Source organism: Carlito syrichta, unplaced genomic scaffold, assembly GCF_000164805.1.
Source record: "Carlito syrichta isolate Samal-C Ts95f unplaced genomic scaffold, Tarsius_syrichta-2.0.1 Scaffold305197, whole genome shotgun sequence".
Classification (NCBI taxonomy): Eukaryota; Metazoa; Chordata; class Mammalia; order Primates; family Tarsiidae; genus Carlito; species Carlito syrichta.
The window spans coordinates 250,690-264,760 of NW_007249293.1; the positions used below are offsets into that span (position 1 = coordinate 250,690).

General features: G+C 35.3%; 2 protein-coding genes across 5 annotated transcripts in view; one reads left to right on the plus strand and one right to left on the minus strand.

Annotated features, from left to right (window-relative positions):
- KRAS (KRAS proto-oncogene, GTPase) overlaps positions 1-9,226 on the plus strand; it is a 39,225-nt gene extending 29,999 nt beyond the window's left edge. The window contains exons 5-6 of one of the 2 annotated variants that reach the window (XM_021714065.1): position 2,649; positions 4,844-9,226. In XM_021714065.1, the coding sequence (XP_021569740.1) occupies position 2,649; positions 4,844-4,960 (118 nt within the window). In that variant the 3' untranslated portion in view covers positions 4,961-9,226. The remainder of the gene's footprint in view (positions 1-2,648; positions 2,650-4,843) is intronic. The other variant, XM_008061295.2, reaches the window with a different exon arrangement.
- Positions 9,227-9,328: 102 nt separating this feature from the next.
- Positions 9,329-14,071, minus strand: part of ETFRF1 (electron transfer flavoprotein regulatory factor 1) — a 14,895-nt gene continuing 10,152 nt past the window's right edge. For all 3 annotated transcript variants that reach the window (XM_021714067.1, XM_021714068.1, XM_021714066.1), the window contains 2 exons: positions 10,440-10,527; positions 9,329-10,360 (listed from right to left, as the gene is read on the minus strand). In XM_021714067.1, coding sequence (XP_021569742.1) covers positions 10,142-10,360; positions 10,440-10,490 — 270 coding nt within the window. In that variant the 5' untranslated portion in view covers positions 10,491-10,527 and the 3' untranslated portion in view covers positions 9,329-10,141. The remainder of the gene's footprint in view (positions 10,361-10,439; positions 10,528-14,071) is intronic.

The window sequence follows — 14,071 nt, forward strand, 5'->3', positions numbered from 1 at the left end:
TATTTGATTTACCTGATGTTGCCATCATTCATTGTGCAACCAGAGACATATATTTAAAAGAAGTTTCATTCTCTTATCTTTAAACCTAGGCACTAACTTACCTATAGAATAAAATCACTAGTTTCACAGCATGTCATATGTTGCCCTTACTTAAACCTTCTTACCTCTGCATTCCCCCCACCCCTTTTCTTTCTTTTTTTTGTCTTTTATCTAAAAAGCTGTCATCTTGATTGAATTTTATGTCTTCATGTAAACACCATGTCATTTCTTATCTTTCCTTGATTCTTGGCTCATGTTTGAAATGCCAAGGTTCTTATGCCTAGTCTTAGTTAATTAGCTAACACTCTTTCAGGGCTTCCCAATCTCCTATTCTTTAAAAAATCTTTTTTTAAATCCTTAGACAGGGCATAGTGCCCTTCTTGTGTATTTCTCATATACTATTCTTAACTTATTATATGCTTCCCATGTTAAATTGAAGTAGTTTCTTTTAAGTTTCATTCCTGTATTAGACAGTAAACTCTTAGAAGCCAGGATCGATCATATATTTTTAGTTTTTACATGCCCATTGCCTAGTAAGGTTCCTGGCACATGGTAACTATCCAGTAAAGATTTATTGCGTGGAATATTTCATTTTCCTTTCTAAACTAACTCATATTATGTCTTGCTCAGAAAATACTTCATTTAATTGGTGTCATAATGTTCATACCAGAGCTTAAGCTTTTGATGCATATTGTTTGTAATATGTAATGTTCTGTGAGAATATGAAATCAAATTAGTTTTCAAAAACTACTAGGATATCATTTATTGTACCTATTTCAAGTTGTTGTTTTTTATTATATGAATTTTAGGTATCCCTCAAAAGCATAAAATATACCTCTAAGCCGGGCTTGGTGGCTCAGTCTGTAATCCCGCTCCTTTGGGAGGCTGAGGCGAGTGGATTGCCTGAGCCCACGGGTTCGAGACCCGCCTTGGCAGTGACACCTCATCTCTACAATAAATCAAACAATCAGCCGGGTGTGGTAGCGCATGCCTGTAATTCCAGCTACTTGGAAGGCTGAGGCGGATCGCTGGAGCCCAGCAGGTTGAGGCTGCGGTGGCCGGGAGCGGCCACTGCACTCCAGTCTGGGCGACAGAGTGAGACTCCAACTCAAAAAAAAAAACAAAACTGAGTCTAAATGGCAGACTCAGTTCCAAAAGATATTATGTGGTGTGATAATCTACAGACGAAACAAAACATTTTTATTGAGATTTATGAACTCTTAATATTTTTTGAGTATCATTGTGTAAAACAGTTATTTTAATTTAGAATTTGTGGTAGAATTTAACATTACAATGCAATTTGAAACAAAGCTAAACTGTTTAGGCCAGCGCAGTGGCTTGCTCACTTTGGGAGGCTGAGGTGGGAGGATTTCCTGAGCCCAGGAGTTCGAGGTCAGTCTGGGCAACATGGTGAGACCTCTTCTCTACAAAAAAAATTTAAAAAATTAGCCAGGCAATGTGGCACATGCCTGTATTTCCAGCTACTCAGGAGGCTGAGGCAGAAGGATTGCTTGAGCCTAGAAAGTTAAGGCTACAGTGAGCTATGACCATGCCACTGCATTTCAGTCTGGGTGACAGACTCAAAAAAAGAAAAATGAAAAGAAAAGAAAATTTAAACTTTCAAAATAACAGTACCAGAATTTGTGGTTTTAATTTTTTATTTTCTCCTCCTATTGTCTCACCATTAGATAATTTAAAAAATAAAACTATTTAAAAAATAAGTTTTATGCTCTAACATATTTAAAACAAAGGTATAAGCATATACTATTCTAAAATTTTTAATTTGTGCAGGCTGTGTTTTCATAGTGACTGTAATGTGAATGTTAGATAACTGACATGATAACTCACCTTGTTTTTTCAGTGGACATGGATATTTCTATTAAAAAGTATACTTGGCAAGATTTTAAAATGTAAAGTTAAATACAAATTTTAAACAATTAATTTAAACTGGATATGGTGGCATGTGCCAGGAGTCTGCTTGCTTTGAGCCCAGGAGTTCAAGGCTACAGTGAGATATAATCACACCACCCCACTCCAGCCTGGGTGACAGAGTGAGACCTCATCTCATTAAAAAAAAAAGTAAAAGTTTTAAAACTTTGACAGTGATAAATACAAATTGGTTTTTCTTAATCCAGAAAAAGATAACATTTAAGCAAATTAATTACTGGGATACTACTTTTATCTTTATGTGTATGTGCAAGAGTAATTAGTTCTCATATAAGAAAAAAGAATTCACTGCCCTGCTTAAGTTAATTGTGACATTTCTCTAATCATTGAAATTATTTAATTGTGATATGATTATATAGAAAAGAGAATTCAGAGTAACATGGGCCTGTTTGTCAAAATCTTACAAAAAGGTAATATCAAATTCTGTCATCATCTCTTAAATATTTATATACTGTCTTCACCACAGAATATGTCTTCTCTCTATCCATCTCATGATTTTTCATTTTTTCCTGCTTTATCACTTTAGTACCATTGGCATATTTCTACATTATGAAAGCAACTGAAATGGAGTACACTACATAAGGATGTGTGATCAAAGGGAATTAATTCTTGAAAGAAAGAGGAGTTTGATTAAATTTTCTTAATTCCCATCACATTCTAAGGGTTTATGATTCTAAATTGCCAAATGTTATTGAGCTATAGAATAATCTTTATCATATCATTGGATCTTTTTCCCTCTGCATGTTTTAAGTAAATTAGCATGAAAAGATACACATGAAATTGTCTTGATTGTATTGCTGATAAATGATTTCTTACCACTTTTCCTTTCTCCTTTTGGAGAAACAAAAGCTTGTGTTTATACTGTATTAGTAATGGTATCAGAATGTAGAAAACATCTGTGAGTGCAGTTTGGGGACTTTATTCATTAGCATTCAACTCAGTAATGCTGCTTTTTATCTTACTGTTTGTTTAAATGTGAACAAGCCTCTCATTTTCTCTCCGAGTTTACCTCTCTTAAAATATTGGTCATGCTTTTCTGAATGAGATCTATTATGGAAATTAAATACATTGAAGTGTTCTCTAAAATGATTTGTTATTTTGAAATATTAATTGTTGAAGCTATTAGTAAATGCGGTAAAGGAGAAATATCACTTAAATTTTTAAATTATTTTCAACATAATTTAATGAATGCATTTATACATATTGTAACATTTAAAATACATTCTATAATACTTATTTACACACTTTATAATATTCAAGTGATTACAATAAGTAAAATCCCTATTTCCATTATTCTTAAAGTGGCTTGATTTATACAGCTTAATTTGTTGGTATTTGTTTCTAAGACTCCCTCTAGTGTCTAGGTTTGGAAGTATTAGGTTAAACAAGTTTTCATTTTATAGTTACTACTTAGTGAAACAGATTTTAAAATACAGAGAAAATCATATTTTTTCTTCTACTTTTTTGCTTTTATTTATATTTTTATTTTATTTATTTGTTTGTTTGTTTATTTTGAGTTGGCGTCTCACTCTGTCGCCCAGACTGGAGTGCAGTGGCCGCTTCTGGCCACCACAGCCTCTACCTGCTGGACTCAGGAAATCCTTCCACCTCAGCCTTCCAAGTAGCTGGAACTACAGGCGCACGCTACCATGCCCAGCTAATTTTTGATTTATTGTAGAGATGAGGTCTTGCCAAGTTGTCCAGGCGGGTCTCGAACCCGCGGGCTCAGGCAATCCACTCAGCTCACCCTCCCCAAGCGAGGGATTACAGGCTGAGCCACCGAGCCCGGCTATATTTTTATTTTTAACAGACACATGACAAAAGTTGACTTATGTGTGAATCTTGCATAATTTAAGTAGTGTACGTTTAAAATCTTCTGTTCTACCACTTTCAGAGTGCCATTTTTCATATTATGGGGTTTTAGGTTGAAATTATTCTGATTTAAAATCACTTTTAGGTATACATAATTTAGATACCTTGCTTTGATCAAGATAGATATAGGTCACAGTGACCAAATATTGAAAATTCTTTGAAGACAGTGCATTAGGCTTTATATGGCAAGCTTTTGAATAACTAATAAACAGAAACTAAAACTATGGTAACTAAAGAATCTCCTCCAAAGTGGTAAACTGCAGCACCATTCAAATGATTTAGCTTATTTCTCCACAAATCAGAAATACTATATTTTTCAAAGAAGTATTATGCTATGTTGGGGGTGCTTTAAACCTCTTTCTTAATGATAAGTATATGAAATGAAACTAATGTCTTAATATATACTATTTGAAAACTGAGTATGTCCAGATACTGTTTACTTCTTGGTAAGTTATTGCATAGTATGTTCAGAAACTGTTTACTTCCTGGTAAATTATTTAAACCTAATAGATTTTACATAGGTAAAGACCCAGAGCCCAAACACTATTACTGTAAAGATTTATGAAAATGTGCAGATAGTTTACAGTTGTGTGGCTTATATCCAAAGTCCAAAAACACAGGGACAGTTTACTGTACATACACATGCAAATACATTTGGATTTTGGTGACTGAAGTTTGCCAGTATGGAAAAATTAGTAGCAAATTAAGTTCTCCTGGGAAAAAGTCATTTGTTAAGCTTATTTACAACTCTGTGCCATTGGTTATCAATGACTATTGTAAAAATCAGTGTTTCTATTTATATTGACAAAACATCCATGAAGATGACAATTTAAGAATCCCCAAAGTCTAATATATATACTATACTATTGCCTGAAAAGAAACATTATTCCTTAATATTAATATTTCTATTAATAATGGAAATCTGTTATCTGTGTACTTTAAACTATCATATAAATATACTCATTTAATACTTTATGTATTTCAGGGTGTTGACGATGCCTTCTATACATTAGTTCGAGAAATTCGAAAACATAAAGAAAAGATGAGCAAAGATGGTAAAAAGAAGAAAAAGAAGTCAAAGACAAAGTGTATAATTATGTAAATACAATTTGTACTTTTTTCTTAAGGCATACTTAAGTAAAAGTGGTAATTTTTGTACATTACACTAAATTATTAGCATTTGTTTAGCATTACCTAATTTTTTTTCCTGCTCCATGCAAACTGTTAGCTTTTATCTTAAATGCTTATTTTAAAATGACAGTGGAAACTTTTTTTCCTCTAAGTGCCAGTATTCCCTGAGTTTTGGTTTTTGAACTAGCAATGCCTGTGAAAAAGAAACTGAATACCTAAGATTTCTATCTTAGGGTTTTTGGTGCATGCAGTTGATTACTTCCTATTTTTCTTACCAATTGTGAACGTTGGTGTGAAACAAATTAATGAAGCTTTGAATCATCCCTATTCTGTGTTTTACCTAGTCACATAAATGGATTAATTACTAATTATAACTTCAGTTGAGACTTTATGATTGGTTTTACTGAAACATTGAAGGAACATCAATTTATGGGCTTCCTGATGATTCATTCTCTAGGCATCATGTCCTATAGTTTGTCATCCCTAATGAATGTAAAATTACACTGTTCACAAAGGTTTTTTTCTTCCTTTCCACTGCTATTAGTCATGGTCACTCTCCTAAAAATATATTTTTTCTATAAAAAGGGAAAAATAGAAAAAAATACAAGGCAATGGAAACTGTTATAAGGCCATTTCCTTTCCACATTAGATAAATTACTATAAAGACTCGTAAATAACTTTTCATGTTAAGGCAGACCCAGTATGAAATGGGGATTATAGCAACCATTTTGGGGCTATATTTACATATTACTAAATTTTTATAATTGAAAACATTTTAATATGTAAAAAGTTCTTCTCATAGGAATTCCATATAGTCTCCCAGTGTCAGAGTGTTCTTTCTTAGCATAACTTTAAATCTTTTCTTGAACATCATCTTTGAAAATAGTTTTAATTCTGTAGTGATTAAAGATTATTTGGGCCAGTTACAGCTTAGCCGGTGTTGAAGAGACCAGGGTTGCAAGGCCAGGCACTGTGAACCTTTGAGCTTCACAGCATGGACTGCATCCCTGTGGTCATCCAGTGTTGTCATGCGTTGGTTGGTCAAGGTGGGGACTAGGAGAGACTTTGGATAGCTCATCAAGATGCATTCTCGCTATGTGGTGGTCCTACAACAAATCAAGAGCACCACTTTTGTTTTTTAAAAAATCTTTAAAAGAATTACTTTTAAACATTATCTTAGAAGTTGAGAATGTGGGGGTGGGGGGTGCTAAGACATTAATTTGTTTTAAACAATGAAGTGGAAAATTTTTAAATCTCTAGGTTTGACTAGTTCTCTTAACAAGGCTAAATTAACATTTCATAAATGTTTTCAGTTCTGATCTATATTTAAGGATATTGCTTAAAAATTAACTAATGAAAATCTTTTCAATACATTTAAAATGTTACTTAATTAAAAATATTTGAGGTGAGATGGTGTGGTGAGGTGAAAATATCACTGGATTAGGAGGAAGGTGACTTAGCTAGTTTTAGATGCGTCTTTTAGAACTCTGATTTTGGGCAAATCACTTACTGTCCATTTCTTCACGTTAAAAGAAGTCATCTCAAAGGCTTTAACTTTTTTACAATTATGTGATTTACATTCAGTTTACAAAGGATACACCTGTTTGTCAAGCTCAGCACAATGTGTAACTTTTTAACCTGTGTTACCATCTTCAGTGCCAATCTTGGGCAAAATTGTGCAAGAAGTGAGGTTTATATTTGATTATACATTCTCCAGCTTTAGGGTTTCCCAGCCATATTAGTGTTATCTTGCCTGCCTACCTTTCACATGCCTCACGGCTTGGTGCAAGACTTACTGCTGCTATGGATATCTCCATGAAAGTTTCCCTTTAAGTCACATCAAAATACCCTACATCTTATTTCCTCAGGGCTCAAAATAATCTGACAGATATCATAATAGGATTTAACCTAATAGCTAATTTTCAGGTGGTGACTGATCTTTTGAACATCTCTTTGATGCCTGGTCCGTTAGTGACTGAGGAAGAATTTTCAAATGAACAAACAGAACCCTATCCAGTGGAAGGAGAATTTAATAAAGTTAGTGCTGAAATAATTCCGTATGTAACTTACAAGTAGGGTTAGCCCTGGGAACAGCAATACATTCCATTGTTTTAATAGCTAAAAATTTTACAGTGAAAAATATTTTAACATTTAATTAATAAAGCTGACTTTTCTGCAGAATTCATTTATTCAACAAATATTTATTGAGTGCCTACCAGTTGCCAGCCACTGCACAAGGCACAGGGGATAAGATATTCCCATACAAGAGACATTAACTCTGTCCTTACGTAGTGCTAGAATGGTCTGTAATGTCTTAGTAAGGTCTTTGGCACATGACCCAGAGATAACACAGTGCATATTTTAGTTTGGCAGAAAAGAGGTTTGGTCTTTTAGGTTTCTTCCAGTTCTAAAATAATTGTTTTGCTATGATTTCAATGTAACTGTTTAATCAAGCTACTTTATATAAATCACTTCATTGTTTTAAAGGAGTAAGCCTGATTATATTGTTTTCTTATTTGGCATAACTATGTGATTCTATTGAGAAATTTGTAAGCACACATTAAGTCATATGTCAGATACTGATATTAAAATGCCCAAATGTGTAATATTCGTTTTTCCTTTGTATAAGTAAAATAGACTTTTTAAAATTAAATATTGATTTCTAAAATTGTTTATCTGGGTACGAATAAACTGGTGCCTGAATGAATTCACAGAAAAATAAATTTATGTAAAAATCAGTACGATTTTTGAAATGCTATGCTAAACTATAGATCTATGGAACATTGTCTAGGTAGGGTATTAGGACATACAGAACCTCTTGTTTTTACACAGAGAAATAATGGCCATACTTCAGGAACTGCAGTGCAAAACTGAGGGGATATTTAGGCCTTTTGAATTTTTGATGTAGCTGGGCATTTTTAAGGTGGTAGTAATTATCTTTAATTATGTGAATTTTGAATGGTTTAACAAAAGGTTTGTTTTTGTAGAGCTTAAAAGGGGAAAGAATCCTAGAAATAATCTGAATGTTATCTAATTATTACAGCCTTAAAGATAAAAATTCTTAAGTTTTTTTTTAAGTGCTAAATTACATAGTCTTAGGCATTAACATGTTTGTGGAAGAATATAGCAGACGTATATAGTATAATTTGAGTGAATATCCCCAATTAGGAATTCTAGGCTCTATTTTAACTGAGTCACACTGCATAGGAATTTAGAACCTAATTTTTATAGACTAACAAAACCGTTGCCACCATTGCACAATTTTGTCCTAATATATATAGAAACTTTGTGAGGCATGTTACGTTACAGTTTGCACAAGTTCATCTCATTTGTATTCCAGTGAGTTTTCTTTCTAACCATCGTTTTTTCAAACTGTATATTCACATTTAGGGTTTTTTTGGTAGGGAGTAAAAACTAACTGAAGTCATTTCCATTAGTCAAAAAGTAATAATTCCTTGGTAACTATGTAGTAATGTTTTAAAAAACCCAGCAGTCACTTTAAAGCTGAATTTATATTTAATAACTTCTGTGTTAAAATTGGGTAGCATGAATTCTGCATTGAGAAACTGAATAGCATACAACTGGTAGCTATAAATTGTCAGAAAATGAAAATTTTTCTTTTTAAAGATATATTCATATTAGTTCTTGAAGAATAGTCATAAATAGATTAAGATTTGTGTTTTAGTTTAATAGTTTGAAGTGCCTGTTTGGGATGATGATAGGCAAGTTAGATGAATTTAGGAAAAACAAAGTTATTATCTGCAGAGATGTTGATTGCAGAGGGTCCATCCCCCCACCCATAGAGCTAACTGGGTTACAATAATGTTTTATCCAAGTTTTCAATTCCACTGTCTTGTGTTTTCATGTTGAAAATACTTTTGCATTTTTCCTTTGAGTGCCAATTTCTTATTAGTACTATCTCTTAATGTAACATGTTTACCTGGAATGTATTTTAACTATTTTTGTATAGTGTAAACTGAAACATGCACATTTTGTACATTGTGCTTTTTTTTGTGGGACATATGCAGTGTGATCCAGTTGTTTTCCATCATTTGGTTGCGCTGACCTAGGAATGTTGGTCATATCAAACATTAAAAGTGACCACTCTTTTAATTAAAATTAACTTTTAAATGTTTATAGGAGTATGTGCTGTGAAGTGATCTGAAATTTGTAATATTTTTGTCATGAACTGTACTGCTCCTAATTATTGTAATGTAATAAAAATAGTTATGGTGACTATGAGTGTGTATTTGATGGAAACTTGAAATATTTACCCCAAAATTGATGTGGAATACTTTATAAGCAATAGCCACTATAGTAAACCAGTGAATCTTTTATGTAGGTTGTAAGTTAGAAATACTCTTTATTTATAAAAGGAGCTGTGGACATTATGTAAAGACTTTAGTGTTTGCTTAAATTTAAAACCATATTTAGAAGTAAATGCAAAACAAATCTGCCTTTATAACAACAGAATAACATTATTACCTTTTATCAAAGTAATTGATACACAACAGGTGATCTGTTTAAGGCCCAAAGGCAGCCAGCAGCAAAATTAATAATGGAAATAATCAAACAGTTATGTATGTAATACCAGTCACCAGCAGGCTATTTCAGGGTCAGAAGCAATGATGCTATACATATTATTTCTGTAACTACATTTATTACTAGGTGCCATACGTTTTGTAGTGAATCTTGATTATATGCTAATAGACCAAATTGGGTTAAAAAATAAGGCACTTCTTCAAAAGTTAAGGGGATTAAATGTGTAAGAAATTATTTTGCTTATTAAAAATGTTCAGTAAATAGCATTCTCCTGTCAGTAAAATGGAGAAATGGACTATGAATAATTAGCTAAGTCCTAGTATGTTAGGAAATTAAGTATTATTTTCATTCAAAATGGGGTGCTCATTAATTTGTAATTGTTAAGATAGCTAAATTGCTATCTTAATACAAAAGTTGAACATAAAGGGTTGCTGATAAAAAGCTCTCAGTATGAACAGAAGTTGAAACCTATTAATCTTAGTTCATTAGGGTAGCTCATTATTTTTTACACAATATGTATATCTTCTCATTTTAAGTTTGAATTATTATACAATGGTTGTTATACATAAATTGGTGGTACTGGTTTTCACCTAAATTACAATAGTAATGATCAGTTAGTTTTGTTTGTATCTGAATAATAGCGTTGTTTCATAGCTCTGTATTTCCTAAGGAAATATAAGGCTTCTAGCTCTTTCATTACAAATTCACCCCGTCTGATAAGTTCTTTGATCTTCTCTGGGTCCTGCACATCTTTGTTTTTAAGGAAAACCGTCTTCAAACGCCTTTTAAAATAATCTCCTTTTGGATAGTCTCGTCCAAGATACAGCAGCTTAAAAAAGAAAGATATATTTTAAGCAATCCATGTCATATAATAACATATTTATAAAATTGGCAAAATAATTACTTACGTTTTTATAAAGACTCAGTACTTCTCCTCTTAAAGAATTGGCCATTTTCATTTATCATGTAAATTATCCACTTTTATACATAACATACCTAAAGAAAAGGAAATTTTTTTTTGCAAATAACTGCATTGTAGTCTTTAAAAAATTTTAAAAATGATTTTACACATTGGAAAATGTTAACTTTTTTTTACATTGATTCAGTAAATATCTGTTGAGCACTTTCATGTGCTAGGTACTGGGATATAGTTATGAACATGTTCAGATAAGATAACCTGCTCTTACAGAACTGACTTTTCCTAAGGGAGACAATATAAACAAAGAAGATAATTATGAAATTATGAGAAGTCCTATGAAAGAACAGGATAATGAGAGAGAAAATGGATCGTCACAGATATGTAGATGTTTACCTCCTTTTATGCCACAGTGGAATGAGTTATGATTAGATTTGAATCCCAGCTACAAATGTACATGTTACTTAACTTTGCTGAGCCTGAGTTTTCCTTATCATCAAAAGTAATACTGTCTTACCTTGGTCTCAAAGCAAGGCCATATCCATTTGAAGGACATTGAGAAGAGGCCTGATCAAATCTGGAAGGGTACTTATCCTAAGGAAAGCTAAAAACTAGCAGAACCTGTGTGTGTGAGTAAAGCAGATTGGAATTAATAGTAGAGGTACAATAACACGTGGTCAAGAGGCAAACTGGTTACAATTCTTTAATGTGTAGTTTGTTAATGCTAAGGAGTAGAGCCTCCTTAAAGGCACTATAATAGCCTAAACCTAGAAAATAATTCCCACTACTTGTGACAGCATAGAGATTAAATAATAAATTCTTTACATTGCATCCTATCAGGTGGACACAATTCCAATGTTCCCCATTGTAGTTGATGTTCATTTTGGTTATCTGATTAAAGTGTTTGATAAGATTCTCCACTGTAAAATTATTTCTCCAAAGAACCTAGTACTTTTAATGGAGAATACTATTTAGAAACTACAATCTGGATAGAATGTTCTAAAAACCAAGGTCTTGGTACTAGAAACACTCATTACTCTGAGATTCTCAGTTCCTCTAAGTAAAAGCTGCACGTGTATATACATATAGATTTAAGTGGAGTATGCTTTTTTTTTTTAAACTTTTATGTTAATATCCATATAATCTGATACCTACATTCAATTCCAACACAGGAGTAGTGCATTCCCCTCTTCTATAGGTTTAATACTCTCGTCTAATAATGAGAAATCTGGTTCCCATTGTCCTTAATAAATTTACTTTTTGGATCACCCCCTTCCTCCCACCATGAACCAAATTCCTGTTGATGTCATGACTTAGCACACAGTCTACTCTCTGAGCTCTGCCACCTTGTGCCAGATCATCACTGCCACTGTCCCACACATATATCTTCTCTTCTCCACATTCCCATTCCCCCTTACCTACTCCTCTTGGGCTCAACTTATACTGTACCACTTTCTCCCTTTCTGGAAGAGCCTCACCCTGTTACCACACCAACAACCTGTGCCACCACCCCCTCTACCCTAAGAAAGCCCTCCTTGCTCCACGCTAAGCTGCTGTGACACCCTGCCCCCATAAACCATGCTCACTCCATTTGGGCTTCAGTACCTCCTACTTAGCTACTTGCCTTGCCAGCTGCCCCAGACGCCCACCTTGCTCAGCTCTACCCAATGGCTTTTGGAATGAATTACTTTGAAGGGCAAGTGGGGAACAACTTCTATTTTAAAAATACATTTTCAGAGTTCCGGTAAGATGGCATCAGCATAGGTGGATTTGTGAGATTCTCCGAACATGAGTTCCCAAAAAGACTCTTACTTTTGTTCCCCCACCCCCTGCCCACCACCAGCCAAGCTGGCCCGAGGTCCGGGGACCTTCGGTCCCATGCAGGGCCAGATATTGCGGCCCCCGGCTGCTGCTGCTCCACTATATGTGAATCTTGCCCACGTGGGAGTTCCAGGTCTCGGCTCCCTCCCTGGCTACCTTGTCTCACCCAGCACCCAGCACCAAGTTGCCGGTTACCCAGGGAGGCTCTGGGCACCCGCCCCTCAGAGATACTGGTCCCATTTCTGGCTGAAGTACCCTGTGAGGGACCCAGGGCCAATCTCGCCGCCCACTGCCTGCCCTTTGGAGCTTTGGAGCTCTGGGCCTACCCTGGCTGAGGCACTCAGCGCGCGATCCCATGCTTGTGTAAGGGAACAGCATATCTTAAGGAGGTGCTGATCGGAGGCTCTCAGCTCCAGAGGAGGAAACTCCCGACCTCTTCCTGCACCCCAGACTGCTGGTGGCACTCTGGATCCAGCGCCCAGCTGTGCAGCTGATCCCTGGTGCCTCCCACTCCAGCACAGTCCATCACAGTGGAACACACAGGGACCCAGACAAGCAGAGAGAAAAGATCCGCGAAAGTGAAGCTGCCACCTCAGCCATCCTCCAGGCAGAGATTTGCATTGCCCCGCCCACCTATCAACAGCCTCCACCTCGGTTTCTAAGGTAACATTGCTAAATAGGAGATAAAGCCCTTCCCCTGCTGAACCAGACAAAGGCAACGTTGCAGACCTCCCAGGCAGGAGGCTAAAAAAAACAAACCCAAGCTGCCAGTAAATCTAGCTGCCTGCAAGGAAAACAAAGGGGAAGAGGCTGGAGATCAGAGCTGAAGAGACTTTAGCCATTCAGGAAAGATTCCAGAGCTAGTCTGATTTTGACTTTTGATTTTATCATTTTGACTGTTTGTTTTGCTCACTTTTATTTGCTTTCTGACTTACACTATCTGTTTCATGATTTTATTGGTCTGTCTCTGTGTGGCTACCAGTATCCTTTAGGGAATTTGGCTCATGTGTTTTTTTCACTTCTCTCCGGCCTTGTGTCTCTTTTTTACCTGTTAGTTGGTATGTATGTCTGTTTTCCCTCTCACTCTCCTCTCTAACTTCCTATTGAACCCCCTTTCCTCCATTATTTTCCTCTTTTGTACCTCCTTTTGATCCAGGGACCAAACCTACATATCGCTGCACAGATTATAAGGCAGTGGGAAATAGGTTCCAGTGTGCTCATACACCTGTGGGTGGATGCTGGAATCAGCATGTAGATTCTGAATCACAGCCTCCCCCTCAATTAAACCTCAGAACTGCAATAAGTACAGCCCGCAGCTCACACTCCAACCTCAAAAGAGCAAAGCCAGAGGACCCTCATAAGAAAAAACAGGAAATTGCACAAGTGAAACAAAAGCAAGCCCACCTTCCCTGAAAAACAATTAAAGAAGGGGAGGGAAAGGGGGGGAGAGAGGAAAATCTATGCAAATGAAGAAAAGCCAAAAGAAGAATATGGGTCTCTCCCAGACTCCTGGGAGGGCAGACACTGAGAAACCTGACTTTGGAATGCAAACAATGAAGAGCCCCCAGAATGACTAGTCCCAAACTACAAACCTATATATCAAGACATTAATGGAGATTAAAAAGAATTGAGAGACACAAGAAGAAACTAGGAAGGAGCTGATATCTGAGATAATAGTAATAAAGAATACTGTGAATGAAATAAATAACAAACTGGTAAACATGAAAAGCAGAATTACCCAAGCAGAAGAAAGAATCTCAGAGCTTGAGGACCAAAATATAGAACTAACCAAAACTCTTAAAA